General features: G+C 53.1%; 3 protein-coding genes and 1 long non-coding RNA gene across 4 annotated transcripts in view; 1 reads left to right on the plus strand and 3 right to left on the minus strand.

Annotated features, from left to right (window-relative positions):
* The window catches only part of LGALS1 (galectin 1), a 3221-nt gene extending 2513 nt beyond the window's left edge, over window positions 1-708 (minus strand). The window contains exon 1 of the mRNA XM_006914752.3: window positions 561-708. Coding sequence (XP_006914814.1) covers window positions 561-569 — 9 coding nt within the window. The 5' untranslated portion in view covers window positions 570-708. The remainder of the gene's footprint in view (window positions 1-560) is intronic.
* Window positions 262-4810, plus strand: LOC112482016. The gene is made up of 2 exons (XR_003047153.1): window positions 262-678; window positions 1766-4810. It is a non-coding gene; the product is annotated as an uncharacterized LOC112482016 (long non-coding RNA).
* Window positions 4811-6593: 1783 nt separating this feature from the next.
* Window positions 6594-14425, minus strand: PDXP (pyridoxal phosphatase). Its single transcript, XM_006914753.3, has 2 exons — window positions 13705-14425; window positions 6594-9727 (listed from the first exon to the last, which is right to left on the minus strand). Exons 1-2 carry the CDS (start codon window positions 14276-14278, stop codon window positions 9411-9413), a joined length of 891 nt encoding a protein of 296 aa, XP_006914815.1. The 5' UTR covers window positions 14279-14425; the 3' UTR covers window positions 6594-9410.
* A 2137-nt stretch (window positions 14426-16562) lies between these two features.
* Window positions 16563-17223, minus strand: part of SH3BP1 (SH3 domain binding protein 1) — a 12592-nt gene continuing 11931 nt past the window's right edge. The window contains 1 exon segment of the mRNA XM_025048875.1: window positions 16563-17223. This exon segment is cut by the window's right edge and continues 133 nt beyond it. Within this exon segment, the coding sequence (XP_024904643.1) occupies window positions 16993-17223 (231 nt within the window). The 3' untranslated portion in view covers window positions 16563-16992.

Consider the following 17223-nt stretch of genomic DNA (forward strand, 5'->3'; position numbering starts at 1 on the left):
GCCTGAGGAATGCCTCCTTCTCTCTTCCTTAGCAGCACCCCCTCTCCCAAGCTTGGCTGAGTGGGTGGTGGAGAATTCCCCCAACCCCCACCTGACCAGCCTGGACAGAACCACCCTCCAGCCACTAACCCAGGCAGGCCCCCTCCAGGGCAGCCTGTCTCAGATCCTGGCGACTTTTCAGAGCTCTCTAGAGCAGAAGGTGACTGCCCTGGTGACTGAGGACAGCTGCAGGGGGGGAGGGGATAGGAGGCTCTTCAGGGTGGAGGAGGGGGAAGAGACAGCCCCCCCACTCCAACCCCAGTTGGCCACACCCTTCTCACTCCTACTTATCAAAGCTGCAGGGAGAATGTCAGACCTCGGCAGAAATAACTGTGCTGTCAGACCCTGGCGGAATCTAGAAAATTCTTCACCCATATCTTAGAGACGCGGTCACTGAGACCCAGAAAAAAGAAGGCACTTGCTCAAGGCCACACCGTGGGAACTAGAACCTGGATCCTTACTGCCCCCAGCTGTCAGCCCCCACGCCATCCTGGGCTTTGGGGCGGGGTCCCCACACTCACACAAGCCATAACTGAGGACAGGAGGATGGTCCCGGGACGGCAGCACCAGCTAGCTGAAGACTCCACCCAAGAGATGGGACCCTGGGCCTCTCCCACCTTTTAAGTGGACCAGACCCTGGTGAGTACCGCCCCCTAGGAGCTCAGCCAATTGTAAGTCAGTACAGGGATAGGGGCCACTGGAGGCGGGGTCAGTGGAATTTTGAAGCTAGTTCTGGAGCAGAGCTGACCAATCAGTTGACCCCATTCCTTCTTAGCCACAGCCCCAAGGTCCAGGCTCCACCTTCTATTCTCCTTCATCCCTCCCCACCCCCTACAAAAAAATTGTGCTGTGGCAGAGATTGGAGGAAGCCAATGGAAAATAGTTTGAGGATGAGCTAGGTCCAGGAGTCGGCGGGAAGGGCCTGGAGGCAGCAGGCTAAGCGCAAGGGGTACTCAGAGAAGACCGCTGAGGGGCTGCATGGTCCTTCAGGGATTTAGAGCTGGGGTTCCTGAGGCAGCGCCCTGGCAGGGGCCAGGGAGTGACTTCCTCTATGGGTCTCTGCAGAGGGCCCAGGACCCATCAACCACAAGGCTCTGGCCCTACCCGGGCCTCCCCCGGAAGCAGAGGTTGTGGCTGCCACAGCGCGTGCTCCTCGCTAACACTAAAGAGAGGCTGGGCGGGATGCCAGGTCTGAGGCTGTGGCCAGGATTCAGGGCTCAAGCCTGGGCCCTCCTGAGGGACCTGCTGGGGATCCTTCAAGAGCCCTTGCTTGACAGCCTCTGGCCTGAGAGAGTCAGGCTGGGAGGGAGCCCAGGCTGAGCCCAGCCATGAGGTGTTAGGGTCCCTGCTCTGTGATCTGGGGAACAGCGAGTGTCTGGCCGTGGCTGGAGTTTAGGGTATGATGGGGAAAGATGAGGCATGAGGCTGGGAGGCTAATGGTACCTGGATCACATCAGGCCTCATCGAGGGGGTTGGACATTGTTTTATCTGATGGTGCTGGGGAGCCACAGAAGGTTATAGGGAAGTTGAATATTGAGGCCAGATTTGGGCTCAAGGAAGATCACTGTAGCAATAGAGTTGGGGGTATTGGAGGGGTGCTCACTTCACGCCCAGGAGCCAGGTGGAGAGTGGCATGGGGAGCACTGGGCGGGGTGGGAGGCTTACTAGGGGAATTGTCAATGGGACCTCCTTCTTCACATCACTGTCCCCTTTCTGAAATTGTCAGCACCAAAGAGGGAGGAAAATGTGGACCACAAGTGACTCATATCTGGAGGCTAGGCCAGCAAACCCGCCCTGCACTTCGATGCCTCCCCGGTCCATCTGCCATTGCTCCTCACCCCATCGGCCAATTTCCCCCCAGATGGCGGAAGCCCACTCTGGCACAGGTGGAGTAGGGATTGCATGGCACTTGGAGGTAGGACCAGAGAGGGGACTGGGCCGCACCCCCTGTGAGCCCCTTACCCCTCCTCCCAGCCTAAGCCAACTGCCTCACAAACCAACCACAGCAGCTTCAGTTTTTCCTCCAGGGCCTTCCCAAAACCTCAACCTAAGGAGGGCTGGGTGGGGCCCGGCTCCACTGCCTCTCTGCTTTCCCTCCAAGGGCCACAGGCACCTTCTCCGCCTGATCAAGGAACTGGGGCATTTCAGGAGGAGGCCTAGACCAAGAACAGAGGTGCTTCAGACACAGTCCTTGCCCGACTGCCACCAGGAGAATATGGCTGGCTGTTCTGGCCAGTGGTTGGGCTGTCAGTTCCCCAAGAACTGCTTCTCCGGTCTTCCCCCAACCCGGAGAACACACCCAACACCAGAGGATGTTTGCTGTTGGACCAGGGGCTGTTTGACTCTTCGGTGTCTGGCCACCGAAGGCTGGTAGAGTGTGAATAGGCCCCCAGAAGGGCCTCCTTTAGGAGTCTAGAGACGGGTTTTGGTCCTAGGCTGTTGCAGGAAGCGACACCCCGACAGAAGAATTGGGATTCTCAGACAACATTGTTTAGAGGAAGGAGAATTTATTAGGCAGGCGGAGCATGTGGGGTTAACAACTCCATGCACAAGCTCGCTCTAGTTGGATTTATTACAGCTTATATACTTTTGCAGTGTCTATGCAAGGGGCACGTGATTCCTTTGTCTGAGGTTTTATATGTCCCTCCTTACTCAGAGTGGGGAGGGGGGGCTTCGGGTGGGAGGGCTGCAGGGGAGGAATTTCTAGACCCCTGGTCTTACAGGTTGTTTGTCTTGTAGAGTCTGAGACCTTGGTGTTATCAACACTATTATCGGATTCTTGAACAGAGAGTCAGGACTCCTAGCTTACAGACAGGGAGCAGCACTCATTGATGTCACACCGCTCAGTGGGTTCCTTATCCAAAGACTGAGCTCTAACTGTAACACAACAAATAGTTCCACACAGTCTTGACATTCATACACAGCTACAGAGATAAGGAAGGGGCTGGAGAATCCTTGAGGCGGGGGATACAGCTGTGGAAAACACGTTAACTGAAGAGCATAGGGCAGAATGGGGGAAGAGAGAGCGGTTTTAACTGGCTGAGTCGGTTATTCCTTCAGGCCCTTTCCTTTGCATTTTTTCAGATGCCTCCTCTCCTCTCTCAAGGCCTGCCACACCCTCCCCAAGGCATTCTGGGAGGTCCCTTCTCCCTGCTTGCCTCAATTTCCCTGTCTCTAAATTAGGAAGGTTAAACCCTGCTCTCTGCACTAGGTTAGTACAGGGTGGAGTTCTGGTCGGTTGTACTAAATAGATGATTATTTTTTTCATCCTCTCAGGTTTTAGCTTTTTGTCCCAGGCTGTTTACCTTCCTGGGGTCAACACCTCTGGAAGGTCCCTCCACCCCAATCTGATCCCTGTCAGTCCCCTCCTGCCTGGGCTAGGGCAGGGAGTCTCTCCAGATTCCAGTGTTCCCAATAACAGAGACTGTAGTTTTTCTGGAGGAGGGACAGGGACAAGGTACATTGTGTGGTGGCGCCCACTTATCTGCCCGGCCTTGTGCCCGGCGCCTCACTTTCATACATTATCTCATTTCGTGTTTGCCTCACCTCTTCTTGTCTGCCAAGTGGACCGAAAGGCACAGGGAAGCTGATCTGGGCCCTGAAATAAAGCTGATGTTACAATCAGGAGAACAGAGGCAAGTCTTGGTTTGGGGGCTGCCTGGCTGTGACTGTAGCCAAGTGCTTGACCTCTCCGAGCCTGTTTCCAGGCCTGGAAAGTGGGAATGTTACCCAGTGGCCGGCTGGTTGAAGGATTAGGGGAGTGATGTGTGAGGGGTTCGACATTCGTTCTCTCTCCTGCACCCCCAGGCCAGGGCCCCCTCCTTCAGGGACTCTCCTCCCCACATCATTGTCCCACAGCAGAGGGAGAGGGCTTCTGGAACTCCTGTTTTACTGACCTGACCTACAGACTGGAGCTTGGCTGCTGCATGAGAGATCTCAGCTCACCTTCACAGGGGGTCCAGGCCAGCATGACCCTTCCCAGCCTGCCCTGCCTTGTGCCCATGAAGGCTGTGTCTCCTGCAGCAGGCAGTGGTGGAGAGGGCTGCTGGGCTCACTGAAACACCACCCACGCCCCCTGCCTGAACTGCTCCCTCATTTGATGACATAGCAACCATCCAGCGAGGATGACTCCTTGACACATGTCACACAGGAGGCTAGGGCCAAAGTCATGTTATCTGTTGAGCCAAGGAAAGAACATTGTGGGCCTGGAATACTTGGACCTCAAATAATGATTCTTTTTGGGTCCTGCTCCTTGAAGGGTAGGAAGGACTAGTAGCAGGGGGAGGGGAACCCCCCTCAACTTCAGGCACTTTTCCAACTGCTTTTTTTCCAAGTGCAGGAGCTCACCCCCCACTCACCTTGCTCATCCTCCCTGCCTTTGCTTGTGCTGTTCCCCCACACAGACAGCCACCTCCCCAAATGCAGTGGTCGTTGGTCACTTTTGCCTTCCCACCTGGTTGGTGTCTGTCCCAGCTCTGATCACAGGCTCCAACTTGCCTTTGGGGAACCGCCCCTTCTCTCATGTGAGGTCTGGCTGAGGACAGGCCCTATCATTCCTTAGACCCTCAGGGCTCAGGCATGAGGCTTTTTTAGGGGTTTGGTTTTTTTTTTGAACTTTTTCTTTTGTCATAATTATAGACTCACAGGAAGCTAAGAGCTTTTTAAGAGCTTAGAAAATATTTGAGACCTGAAGAAAAAAAATGTCTTGGCTCCAAAATACTAAAACTGCAAAGCTGGAATTAATAAATGGTTGCTGTGCTCAAACTTAAAAGGTGGTAGCCATAAAAACTGTATTACATTTGAAAACGATTTTGTAGGTTAAATTTCCTTACTTCAAAAGTGGGCCTAAGTCTTCCTAGAGGTTAGTCACTCCTAAGTTAAATCCCCAGAGCCAGATACTGTCTAAATCAAAAGTATAAAAATACTTAGAAAAATGTATAGCAAAAAAAAAAAAGCCCTCCGTGTGTGTGTGTGTGTGTGTGTGTGTGTGTGTGTGTGTGTGTTTAATCTGGGATGTGGGTAATTTTTAATGTTTTCTATGATGTCCCTGGGGTCTGTGTAGTTTTTGGTTGCAAGTAACAGAAAGCTTGATAGAAATTGCTTTAAAATGAATGAAAACAATTCACATGAAAAGAAGTCTGGAGCTAGGAGGTTTCCATAATAGGTTAATTCAGTGGTTCATTGAAATCATCAAAGATCTGGGTTCTTGTATGATCGTGAGTTGTGGCCATATAGACAGTCCTTGCTCTTATTAGAGAGACAAGCTAAAGGCTTTGGGGTGAACTGTCTCAACATCTGCAACATACTCTCAAATAAATCAGTTAAAATGTAAATATATATAAAGAGCAATTAAGCAAATTGGGCAAATATCAACAACTGGGAATCTAGGTGAAAGGTATGAGTGTCCCTTTGCTGTTCTTGCACCTTTTCTGTTGGTCTGAAACTTTTCTAAATTAAAAGGTAGGGAGTGTCAGATAAGAAGAAATGTGTATTTGGTTTCTGACCCCAGTTACTGACACAGAGTTCCTAAAACCCTTGTAATTTCCTAAGCAATAAAGATGCTAAAAGCATCTTTTGTTCTACTATTTGGCCTATGACCCTGGTTCCTGATACGGAGCTACTGAATCTCTCAGAATTTCCTGGGTGGTAGGAGTGTCTTTTGCTCTAATGAGGTGACTCTCAGGTGGGATCCTCGATGCCCTCAGGATGGGGGCTGGTCACCAGAAAAGACCAGCCACGATTAGAAGCTTGGAACTTTCAGCCCCGCCCCCCATCCTCTGTGTTGGGGGGAGGAGAGCTGGAGACTGAGTTAATGACTCATCATGCCTATGTGATGCAGCCTCCATAAAAATCACAAGTTCAGGTCTGGAGAACTTCTGGGTTGGTGAACACATCTACATGCTGGGAGGGTGGCAGAAGCTTCTGTATGTGGGATGTTCCGGACCTCACCCCCCGTCTTCATCTAGCTGTTCATCTATGTCCTTTATCATATCCTTTATTATATAATAGCTGGTAAACATAAGTGTTTCCTTGAGTTCTGTGAACTGTTATAGCACATTATCCAACCTGAGAAAGGGATTGTGGGAACCACCAATTTAGAGCCAGTTGGGCAGAAGTACAGGTGACAACCTGAGACTTGTGACAGGCATATCAAGTAAGGAGGGAGTCTTATGAGACGGAAGCCTTAACCCATGGGTTCTGCATTAACTCCAGATGGTGCCAGAATTGAATTAAATTGTAGGACACCCAGTTGGTGTCTGCAGAAAACTGGAGAACTGCTTCATGGAGAAAACCCACACACTTGGTGTCAGAAGTATTCTGTGGGTAGAGGAAAGTTTTCCCTTTTAGCTGGCGTCAGAGAATTGGGGTTTGCTAGAACAGCTCTGGCTCATGGAAACATGTGGTTTGAGAAGGGAAAGGAATGGAAGAAAGGGTGAGCATGAGGAACCTTCAGTTCCTGGTGCCACGTTGCCACCTCAGCTGTGCTGTACTGTTACTAAAGTTAAAAGTTATCAATGGAATTTAGAAATAAAGTCTCAATTTATCTCCAGTTCTCAGGGAGTTGGTTTACTGGATGCAAGAACAAAAAGCGAAATATGTCGTCCTGTGCTTACGGTTATCTGTGATCGCTAAAATGAAATCAAGAGGGCTGCGTGGGACCTTGATACCAGACCACACTCAGATTTCAGGGAGTCCGAGTTTTGGCCACTAGCTTCAAAGCCATCCCCAAAGGGAACAATCATTCAGGGACAACGGGAAGTACTTCTAAGGTCACCAAGAAAGTAGTCAACATGGGGAAAAGGCAAAATCAGAAAACTATTGAAACCAGGGGGTATAGCGTGGAGTTGTTTCATTTTGTGGATTGGGGTCATCGGCTTCCTGAGATATTAACTGGAAATCCAAGTGAAGAGTGTCCTTGCACTTTTGGTCAGTATGAAACTTTTTAAAACCAAAAGTTGGGGGGAGCAACCCCAGCAAGTTCTTCCATCTTTTTGCTCTGTCAGCTGAAGCAGAGTCACGAAGCAGAGAAATATGTTGGGTCGTGCTTCAGAATCACCGAATGGCTGCAACAGCTTCTATACCCAAAGCTCAGAAGAGCGGGTCCTTCCTCCATGTCCTTCTTAAAGAGTGAGGCCAGCATTCCCAGAGTCTCCCCGCAGACCTCTCCCCATGTCTTATTGGTCAGAAGTGCATCACAAGTCCGTGGCTAGGGGAAATCAGGTGGCCATGATTGGCTAAGACTGAAGCTTCAAATAATCAAGATAGCTGAGATGCTACCCCTGACTCCTGACTTGCTTCCATGTGCTCCCCTGAAGGAAATCAGGATTCTGTCAGCAAGAAAGGTAGGGAGTAGCTGCTAGGTCCAGAGTGGGGCCAGGGAGGCAAGCACTGCCCTCCTGGCAGGGGAAGGCATGACTCAGGCTGGCCAATAGCTGTGCTCCATCCCTTTGGGCATAGGAACCCATGCAGGCCAAAGTCTGCCCTGGGATGTTGGTTGGGTGAGAAGCACCCATTGTCTGGGAGGAAGCAAGCAGAAAAGGATACCTAGAGAGTGCTGGACCACCTCAGTGTGGCAGCCAAACTCCCTCATACCTTAGCCCGGGTGAGCTGAGTTTCTGCCACGTCCAGAGGTATCCATGAATGCACATTTGCTCTGGCTTCATGATGCAGCCAGGCTGTCAAGCATGCTCTCTTCCCAAGAAGAATCACACTGAAGAGAATCCCCCAGACCTCCGAATCCCACCCTTCACTTTACACACGAGGAAGCAGGCTGAGCAGAAAGGGGCTTATGCAAGCTCAAGTGACAAGTGAGTAACAGGCAGGCCTGGAACAGTCATGGCATCCTCCCACTCAGCTTCTGTGGGACATACTGAGCTACCTTCGCAGCTGGGCACCCGCTCTGCACAAGGCACCAGGGAGGCAGCAATGAGCACCTGGCCTGCGGATGCTCACAGCCAGCAGGACAGCATCCCATGTGTGGAGGTGCCTGAGTTCCCAGAGGGCAAGGACACTCTCTAGATGTGTGCCCTGGTCTAAGGTAACATCGCATTTTCCATCCTGATTCCCCGAGTACTGTAGTGGGATGGGATGTGATACAAATTAGCTGGGTTCACTGAGGAACTGAAAAATCAACACATAAAGACTCAGCAAGAGATGACGTGCTACTGGGCTAGGGTACTACTGCATACTTTGTGCAGGTGAAGGTCGCAGTGGGCTAGTTCTGGGAAGACCAGGCTCAGTCAAGGACTCCTCCGGCCCTGCCTTGGACAGACTTGAACCCACACGGACGCTCCTACTCGCACTTTATTAAGTACGGAAGGACTGCTTACGAGTAAGGGTGGCAGGGGAGGCCCAGCCCCCATCCTCACCATCACCAGCACACGATAATAAATAGCTGGGGCAGGCACAGGGGAGACGTGGCACAGCAAACACTGGCAGCACAGGGAGGGACACGAATGCCCCCATTCCGAGCTGTGGCCACCACCAACACTGGACTGGCACCACGATGTGGGGGAGGGGCGGGGCGGGGGCAGGGCTCTCAGCTACAGAAGCCCCGAGCCACTGAGCGCCCCTGGACAGAAATCTTTGTGGAGGGGTGTCATCAGCACGTGGACCCTTATCAACAGGAATCTGGACCTCCGGCTGGTTTAGTCAGACCCATACTGTCAAGAAGCCACTGTCTCTGACTACTGGGTTGTTCTCTTCAGCATCGAAGAGACCAAGGGGTCATTACTACCTGCTGACTGGGCTACCCAGGATCTAGGACATGAAAGGGTCCTTATCACTTAGCCTTACCGATGAGTCCACCAGGGCTTTAGGACATCAAAGGATCATTATTGCTTAGGCAGCCATCTGGTCCACTCAAGACCCAACATCAACGAATTACTATGACTTAAGCTTTCCGATTGGTCTGTTCTGGGCTCAGGACAATAATGGTTTGTGGTTACCTAGATCTGATTGGTCAACAGGAACCCAAGGCCAGGATCTAGGGAACACAGGTAGAGCTCTAGAGACCCCAGGAGGGGTGAGAGAATTAAGTGCTCAGGGTTGGGGGGAATCTTCAGCCAGCATCGGGGCCCAGATTTCAACAAGGGGAGGTCACAGGGCAGGAAGTTAAGTCCACCTGGCTGGGTCAGGCCAGGGCAAACTGGTAGGAAAAGGGGGGCAGCTTCTGGGACAGCAAAGAGGACCCAGCCACTGCTGCGAGGGGACGCCAGGGCCCTAACACCTTCCCTGGGTTCCAGCCCCGCCAGGGTGTAGAAACTGGGGCAAGAGAGCCGGTAGCACTCAATGCAGCTCTCAGCCCATCACCTCCATCCGTGGCACCTGGGTGGGGAGGGGGTGGGGCTGTGGTTGCAGGTCAGCTGGGCTCAGTCCTCCAGCCCTTCTATCAAGTCCGCAATGCTCTCCACATAGTAATGGGGCACGAGGTCGTGCTGGCCGGCTGCCAGGTAGGCCTGGGCCTCCTCCAGGCGAGAGACGCCAGTGAGCGTGAGCACGGTGGTCATGCCACAGCGGTGGCCGAAGAGAATGTCGGTCTCCAGGCGGTCGCCCACCATGAGTGTGCGGGCAGGGTCCACGCTGAAGTGCTCCGTGATGCACTCAAACATGTATGGGCTGGGCTTGCCCACCACCAGGGCCTGGCGTCCCGAGGCTGTCTCCACGGCGGCAGCCAGGCTCCCAGTGCCTGCAGGGAGACGGAGACTCGTCAGTGTGGGGGGCGGCAGGGAGGGCGCCCGGGCCCTGGGACTGGAGCTCTCAGGGGGGCGGCTTGGCATGGGGTTGCAATCAGGCACTGAAGTGAGTCAAAAGGCCTGCTTCCCAGTCTTAGCGTAGTGGGGAAGAGTCCGACCTCTGCAACCAGATGCCTGCATTCAGACTCCATCCTTACACTTCTCGGGCAGCTTCTCCCTCCCTAACGTGGCACTTATCTCATGGGAGACTGAACGAGCCACTGCATGTAACTGAACCTGGGTCAGTCAGTCCTGCCTGAGGTTCACTATTTCACCCAGGCAGCTGTGTGCCTTCGGGCAAGCCACTCCACCTCTGAGTTTCCTTGGACACGCTGAGAAAGGAGGATCTAAGGGACACGCACCTTCAGAGAGGCACCGTGAGCATCACGGGGGCAAGTGCTTTGGAAACGGAAAGGCACCTCCCAAGCCGCAGTTGTGGTTATTGCTACAAGAATGTGCGCTCCTGGCATCGGGAACTGGCATGGCCCTTTTGGAACTCAGCAGGGCACAGAAACGTTTGCACCTTTGACCCAGTCAGCCTCCGCTAGGGCTGTGGTCACAAGGAGAGAATTCAGACCCGAGACAAAAAGCTACATGCTTACAGACGTCCATGGCCACAGTAACTGTTAATATCCCAAACTGTGGACCACGCCCGAGTGCTTAACAATAGGAGGACTGTTTAGGACAGTTCTGACTCCCGACCCAGTACCATCCTGCCCCGCACAATGAGTTCACTGTGCCCATCCCACAGGCACGTCGCTGTGCCAGAATGTTCTGCCTTCACACTAATGTCCCTCAACAAATGATGATGATGATCACAATTTACTAAGCACATTCTAAAGTGCCAGGGGCTGTGCTGGGTACTCATGGAAGCCCATTTTACAGATGAGAAAGCTGATGCTCAGTGATATTAAGTAATTTGTCCAGAGTTGCACAGCTTCATGAGTGACAGATAAAGAATAAGCATTCATGTAGGTCTGGCCCAGTTATGTGCTGGACCAGCTTGTACTGGTTTCAGAGTGATGAATGTTGCATTTTCAGGAATTCTGTGAGCTGGTGATTAAACAAAGACCCTATTTAAAAGTCCACTTATATAAACTTACAATTAAATGAATTATGCTTAACACAAAAGTAATAAATTCTCAAAACTCATCACTTCCTAATGATTTCACCGTTATCTATGCTCTCGAGATGATTTATATCTCTACCGATAGAAATACTATATAATGGGGTGTACACATCTTCCAAGCTCTGTGTTCAGTGACTTCAGGTTGGGAGACTGAAAATTCGCTGCGGTGGGAGTATTTACCCCACAGACGTTGGCGAATGGTATAAACCAGGGCTCCCCAAATTTCTAAACATTTATCAGTACACCGCTAGTCTGACCCCAAGTGCTCTGGCCTGCCTCCCTTCTCACAGCACAGTTAAGCCAAAGGCTCAGAAGGGTAAGGCAGCCCTGGACAAGGAGGAACTTCCTTGTGTCACAGGACCAGGGCAGGGCTGGCCCACAGGGACACCACGGGGAGGTTCTCCCTGACATCTGACTTAGAATTCACCTGCTTGTTTTCATGAAGAACTTAGTAGGGAAGAAAAGCCGTTTGCCCTCTTGGTGAGAGATTCCTTCCAGTATGGGAAGGGCTCATCTGAGTCACCTCAGAGTGCTTCTTTCAGCTCAAGAAAGGTCTCAGCGGTCAGCTCCTTCCTTTCCCACCAGGACAGAGTGGATCACCCTCGGCCGCCCATGTCCCGCTTCATCCACTCAGCTAGTATTTACTGAGGCCCAAATACACACCAGGCACTGTGTCAGGCACTGGGCTAGGGCAGTGAACTCAGCGAAGATCCTGGGGGAGCGAGATTCCTAGCAGGGCAGTCAATGTAACTCTGCCCTCGGACCACCACGATTCCCTTCTCCTGACATCTTATGACTTAAGACTGTCATGTTTTGTTGGTGACGTATTCCTAAGACAGCAGGCATTTCTATTTGCCAGCTCAAGTGGCTTCCCTGTGGTTACAAGGTAAACATACAATTGAGGAGACCCGCAGGGGAAATTGGGGTGAGAGATTTGCATTATTTCAGATTTTATGAATAGTGGGCGCCTTTCTTCGTATTTGTATACCACCATCTCAAAGCTGTGCCATTCAGTGCACGAACAAGACAGCAGCGCTGTATTTGTTAAGCCTCTGCCTCCCTCTCTAGGCTGTGGATGTGACCAGCAAGGCCGGCAGGCACAGCCAAGTGTGTGCCGAGACAGAAGGGGCAGGCGTGGACAAGGCCTGGTCTCTCCCCAGCTCTTCCATACCACCCTTCCTGAGCCCAGGGGAACCTCTTAACCCACAGCCTTAGCCTGTGCTTTGAGGCCTCCAGGGAGCTTACTTTTTGTAGCATGGCCTAGGGCAGGCAGGAGCTGCTGTAGCTTGGAGCCTGACCAGGGTCATTGCCTTAGGTTTATGGGGAAACTGAGGCTGAAGTGGTCATGCAGCAAGTAGGTCTGCAACAAAGCTAGGACAGGCCTAGAACTATAGATTCCTAGCCTGGAACTATAGATTCCTGCCAGTTCCCCAAATGCCCTGTTCTGCAAGATGCCTCCTCTAGGAAGCCTTCCCAAATCCCCTTAAGCTCTAGGCCCTCCCCGCCACCCCATCATAATACTGTCTACTCCTTAATCGGTAGGTACCATCCTGACCCACAGGGATTTAGTATCAATGACTGGGTCAATGACAAGCAGTGACCAGCAGGGAGTGATGGTTCTGCCAGTTCCCCAAATGCCCTGTTCTGCAAGATGCCTCCTCTAGGAAGCCTTCCCAAATCCCCTTAAGCTCTAGGCCCTCCCCGCCACCCCATCATAATACTGTCTACTCCTTAATCGGTAGGTACCATCCTGACCCACAGGGATTTAGTATCAATGACTGGGTCAATGACAAGCAGTGACCAGCAGGGAGTGATGGAGATCTGTCCCTGCTCTGAACCTGCTGACTGGGGTACTGACCTGTCCACACACACACTGCTGTCAGTTAATCTCTACTACCATCTGCTTGTCTACCTTGAAACCTCTAAGAGCGTACAGCATTTACCTGCTCCTGCTTCCTCTGTAGGTGTGAATGACAGCAGTGAAGAGTGCCTTGGATGGAGGAGGTGGGGGTTGGGGTGGCTATGAGAGCCAAAGTCAGGTCCCTGTGCTCTTGGGCAGCTTACTTCCCCTCAGCTTCAGTTTCTTTAACTGAGAAATGGGACAATCACCCCCATCTCCAGAGTAATTTGGAAACTAAATCAGAACAGACACCGAGGTGCTGTAACATGACAAGGCTCTGGATACAACTTATATCATCTGAGCACCTGTGTGTCCAGATCACTCGGCCTCCGGATGAAACTGGCACGGTGAGCATTCCCATTTTACAGCCAGGACAGAGATGCTCTGAGGTTATGTAACTTAAGAATATAGAACCCTGGGGCTGGAACTGTAACTCAGGTCAAACTCCAATCACCTCCTATGCTTCCGCACACATGACGCTGGAAATGGTGTTCAAATCCTCCAAAAAGGGGACAATCCTTCCAGGCTTTGTTCCCAAATGTGCGACCTCACACTGATGAGACAATAAGATAAGAGTCCTTGAGGCTGGTTCAGAAAGGGGGGGCTGGGAGTCGGGGGGGACCTGGATTCCACCGGCAATCCCAAGAGCCACAGTGGGCCTCAGTTTCCTCATCTGTCAAACGGAGACCCCACTGCTGCTCCTCACATTGTGGCGGCTGCAAGAATTACCAGACGTGGACATGAAAGCACCCTGGGCTCTTACTGGGGGGCGGCCGCCCTCGTAAGCATTCTGTTCCCCACTTGTCACCTGGAGACGCCCCTTCCCTGCCTCCCACCCCCAGGCATGGAGGTGAAAGCGAAGGTCGCCCCTCCCCTCGGTTTCCTCGCCAGCCCGCGCTCACCGGGGGTCCGGCTGCCGTCGCTGAGCGGGTGCCACGGGTCGCGGTCGGTGGCCACGAGTAGGCAGTCGGGGTCGCGCAGGTGCGCGCACGCCTCGCTCAGCTTGGCGAAGGAGAAGTGCTCGTCGTAGCCCACAAGCACGGCGCGCACGCGCAGGGCCGCGCCTGGGTCCTCGCTGGGGTCCCCCGCCAGTCGCAGCCCCGCGGCGCGCAGCTCGGCGCGGAGGCCCTCGCCGCCCAGCACGAACACGGAGCCTGGCGCGTCCGGTAGCCCGAGCAGGCGCTGGCGTAGCAAAAGCGCGGCGCACAGCGCAGAGCTGAAGAGCTGCTCGGCGCGCAGCCCCCCGAAACCGAGGCGCGCGAAGCGGAGGGCCAGCTCGGGCCGCGCGCGCCTGCTGTTGTTGCTCACGAACAGCGCCGCTTTGCCGGCCCGTGCCAGCCGCTCCAGCAGCTCCGGGGCGCCGGGCACAGCGCGGTCGCCGTTCCACAGCACTCCGTCGCAGTCGAATAGGACCCCCTGCGCCCGGCCTAGCACGTCGCGCAGGGCCGCGCCACACAGCCGCTCGCAGCACGCCATGCAGCCGAGTGGCTGCCCGCACGCTCGCGCCGCGCCGCTCTCACTCCGCCGGCACAGCGCGCTCGCCCGCACCTGCCAATCGGCACGCCGGAAGGTCCAGGGGGCGGGGTCATGGCCTGGCCTGCGGCCAGTGGGGGCGAGAGTCTCGGACAGCGGCGAGGGTGCTAGCGAACGCGGCTTGAAGAAAAGGGCGGAATCGCGGCCGCCACCGAGGGAAGGGGACCAATGAAGACCTAGTGTGGTCCTTCGCCCCGCCTCCCGGCTCTGTTGGGCCAGCCGCTGCCGAGTTTTAATCCCGACCACCCTCTTAGCGGGCGGGGAGTCTGGGAGACTGATGCGCTTCTTGACGAATAACGAGCTACGAGTAGAAAATGTCTCGAATAGCAGCCTTGAGCTCCCCAGCCAATCAGAAGCTTAGGAGGAAAACCGATGTAAAGATGTCTTTGGATCGAATCTAGTTGCCTTCTGAACCGTGGACGCTGCAGTTCGAAGTCCTGAGAAGTGTGTGGGTATAATGGGGAGACAGGCGCTTGGTGTCTTCTTGAGTGCTGGAGCCCTTGGCCTAGACCACCATGTCTGTAGAGTCCCCTGGAGCACTTATTTTTTTAAAATATAATTTATATACAATATATACAATAAGATACATAGATCTTAAATGTTAACTTTGATGACTTTTGATAAATGCTTTTTACATGGTAAGGCCCTAGAGATTCTGGTTTAATCGTTTAGGATGTGGCCTGGCATTTTTTGGTTTGTTTTTAATTACCCATGCATTCTACTGTGTGGCCAGGATGGAGGAACTGGCGATACATAGATCTTAAATGTTAACTTTGAGGACTTTTGATAAATGCTTTTTACATGGTAAGGCCCCAGAGATTCTGGTTTAATTGTTTAGGATGTGGCCTGGCATTTTTTTGGTTGGTTTTTAATTACCCAAGCATTCTACTGTGTGGCCAGGATGGAGGAACTGGCAGAGGCAGCCTGTCATCAAGCACCTCTGGGAGGGAAGGAGCCAGAGCAGCAGCGGCCAGTTGCCAGGGCAGTGATGGAGTGACCTGGCTGCCTGTGTCCCCACTTGGGGAGGTAAGTCATAATCCTGAGGTTCTATGCCAACTCTGAGAAGGCTCTGAACACCTGACTCCCAGAAGCAACTGGAACTTCAAAGACATGGGAAAAGCCACACCCCATCACCCAGCTTCTAAGGTCAGATACTTTCTGCTTCCCAATGCTTTTGGCCTTCGCACAGGTGCATAGGTGGTCTCCATGGCTTGGAATGTTCTTTTTCACCTGGCCAGCTCCTAAAAGACTCCTCTTGGACATCACCTCCTCTAGGAGGTCTTCCTTGACCTCCACTCTACACGTACACACTCATACACACACACACACACACACACCAGTCTGGGTTAGTCGCTTGCCCTTAACTGGGCTAATATGGATCCCCCACACCATGACACTTGATTCTCCCATCCAAGTACTAACCAGGCCCCACCCTGCTTAGCTTCTGAGATCAGATGAGATAGGGCGTTTCCAGGGTGATATGGCCGTAGACAACACTTAATTCTAATGGTCAGTTCTGCCTGTCTGTTCCCAGGAGCAACCTGGGTGTAGGGCCAAGTTGGGGACCTAGCCCAGGATCCTGCAGAGCAGCCTCAGGGGTGGTTTGTGGATAGATCCATCCCTGCTCCTGAGGGGAGCCTTCTCTGCCTTCTCTGGGAACACTGCAAATTGGGGGAACCGGCATCAACAGGAGCCATCACTTATAAGTCTTATAGGGCGCTTCTGTGTGCAAGGTTAGTGCTTTGGTCTTCATAGGAGTGTCTCATTGAATTGTCAGAACAACATTTATGTGGTGCAAGTTGTCACCCAGTTTCCCAGATGAAGAAACCAGAACACCAAGTGTTAGTGCTTTGGTCTTCACAGGAGTGTCTCATTGAATTGTCAGAACATTTCTGTGGTGCAAGTTGTTACCCAGTTTCCCAGATGAAGAAACCAGAACACCAAGAAATCAAGTAGATTGCCCGGGAAGTGAGGGTCAGGCCCAGGCTCCAGAATCAGTCAGACCTGGGATGTCCGTGCCTCACTTGCCGTGTGACCCTGGCAGGTCGCGTTCTCAGTCTCAGCCTCCACACCTGTAAGAGGTAGTGGCATTTACTTCCTTGAGAGAGGATTAAACGGAAACCATGCACGACAAAGTGCAGTGTATAGCCTAGAAGACTAAAGCGTAGCTAAAAACTTGGGTTCTTATTATTTCCTATAGGAAGAAGGAAAGGAGGCAAAGAATAGCTAATTTTTCCCCCTTTGTGAAAGTGGCTTCTTTATTTCGAGTACAGAAAATAAAGCTATCTTTTGGCCAGCTGCTCCAGTCCGTCCAGAATAACTTATTTCCCAGCCTTACGAAAAATACATTGGCAAGAGAAAAGTCAAAGTCTTGTAGGAGCAAGCAAGCTCTCTTTCCTTCTGGTGGCTCCCCTGGGACCCTGCCAGAGAGTGGGAGTCGGCTGAGGGCCCCCCCAAGCCCAGGTGGATCCAAAAGGAAAGGACAGGAAGTGAAGGGCTGTCCTGAGTCCTCCTCGCTGTGGGGGCCGACCCAGCGGACACCGAGGCATTTGTGGGCAAAGGCTGGAGGCCCCCACCACTTGCGAGGGGTGAGGGCTATGTCCTGGAAGGACGAGGTGGAGGGGGACACTGAGGGCTGTCAGGGAGAGGCCACCAGCTCAGTCGGTCTCTGAGGCAAGGCTCCTGGGCCGGGGCTGAGGGGGTATAGCTGGGGGAGATGGGGCCCTGCCTACAGCCTCAGGGTCCCCTCCTTCCTCTGTGGCTGCCCCCAGGTCCACCTGGGCAGGCATGCTCAAAGAGACTGGGCTGGGGAAGGTTGGACTCAGGGAGGCCTGGCTGGGGGAGGCTGGCGAACGCCGGTTCTGGCGCCGGGCAGGCTGGGGAGCGCT

The sequence above is a fragment of the Pteropus alecto genome, unplaced genomic scaffold (genome assembly GCF_000325575.1).
Source record: "Pteropus alecto unplaced genomic scaffold, ASM32557v1 scaffold6, whole genome shotgun sequence".
Classification (NCBI taxonomy): domain Eukaryota; kingdom Metazoa; phylum Chordata; class Mammalia; order Chiroptera; family Pteropodidae; genus Pteropus; species Pteropus alecto.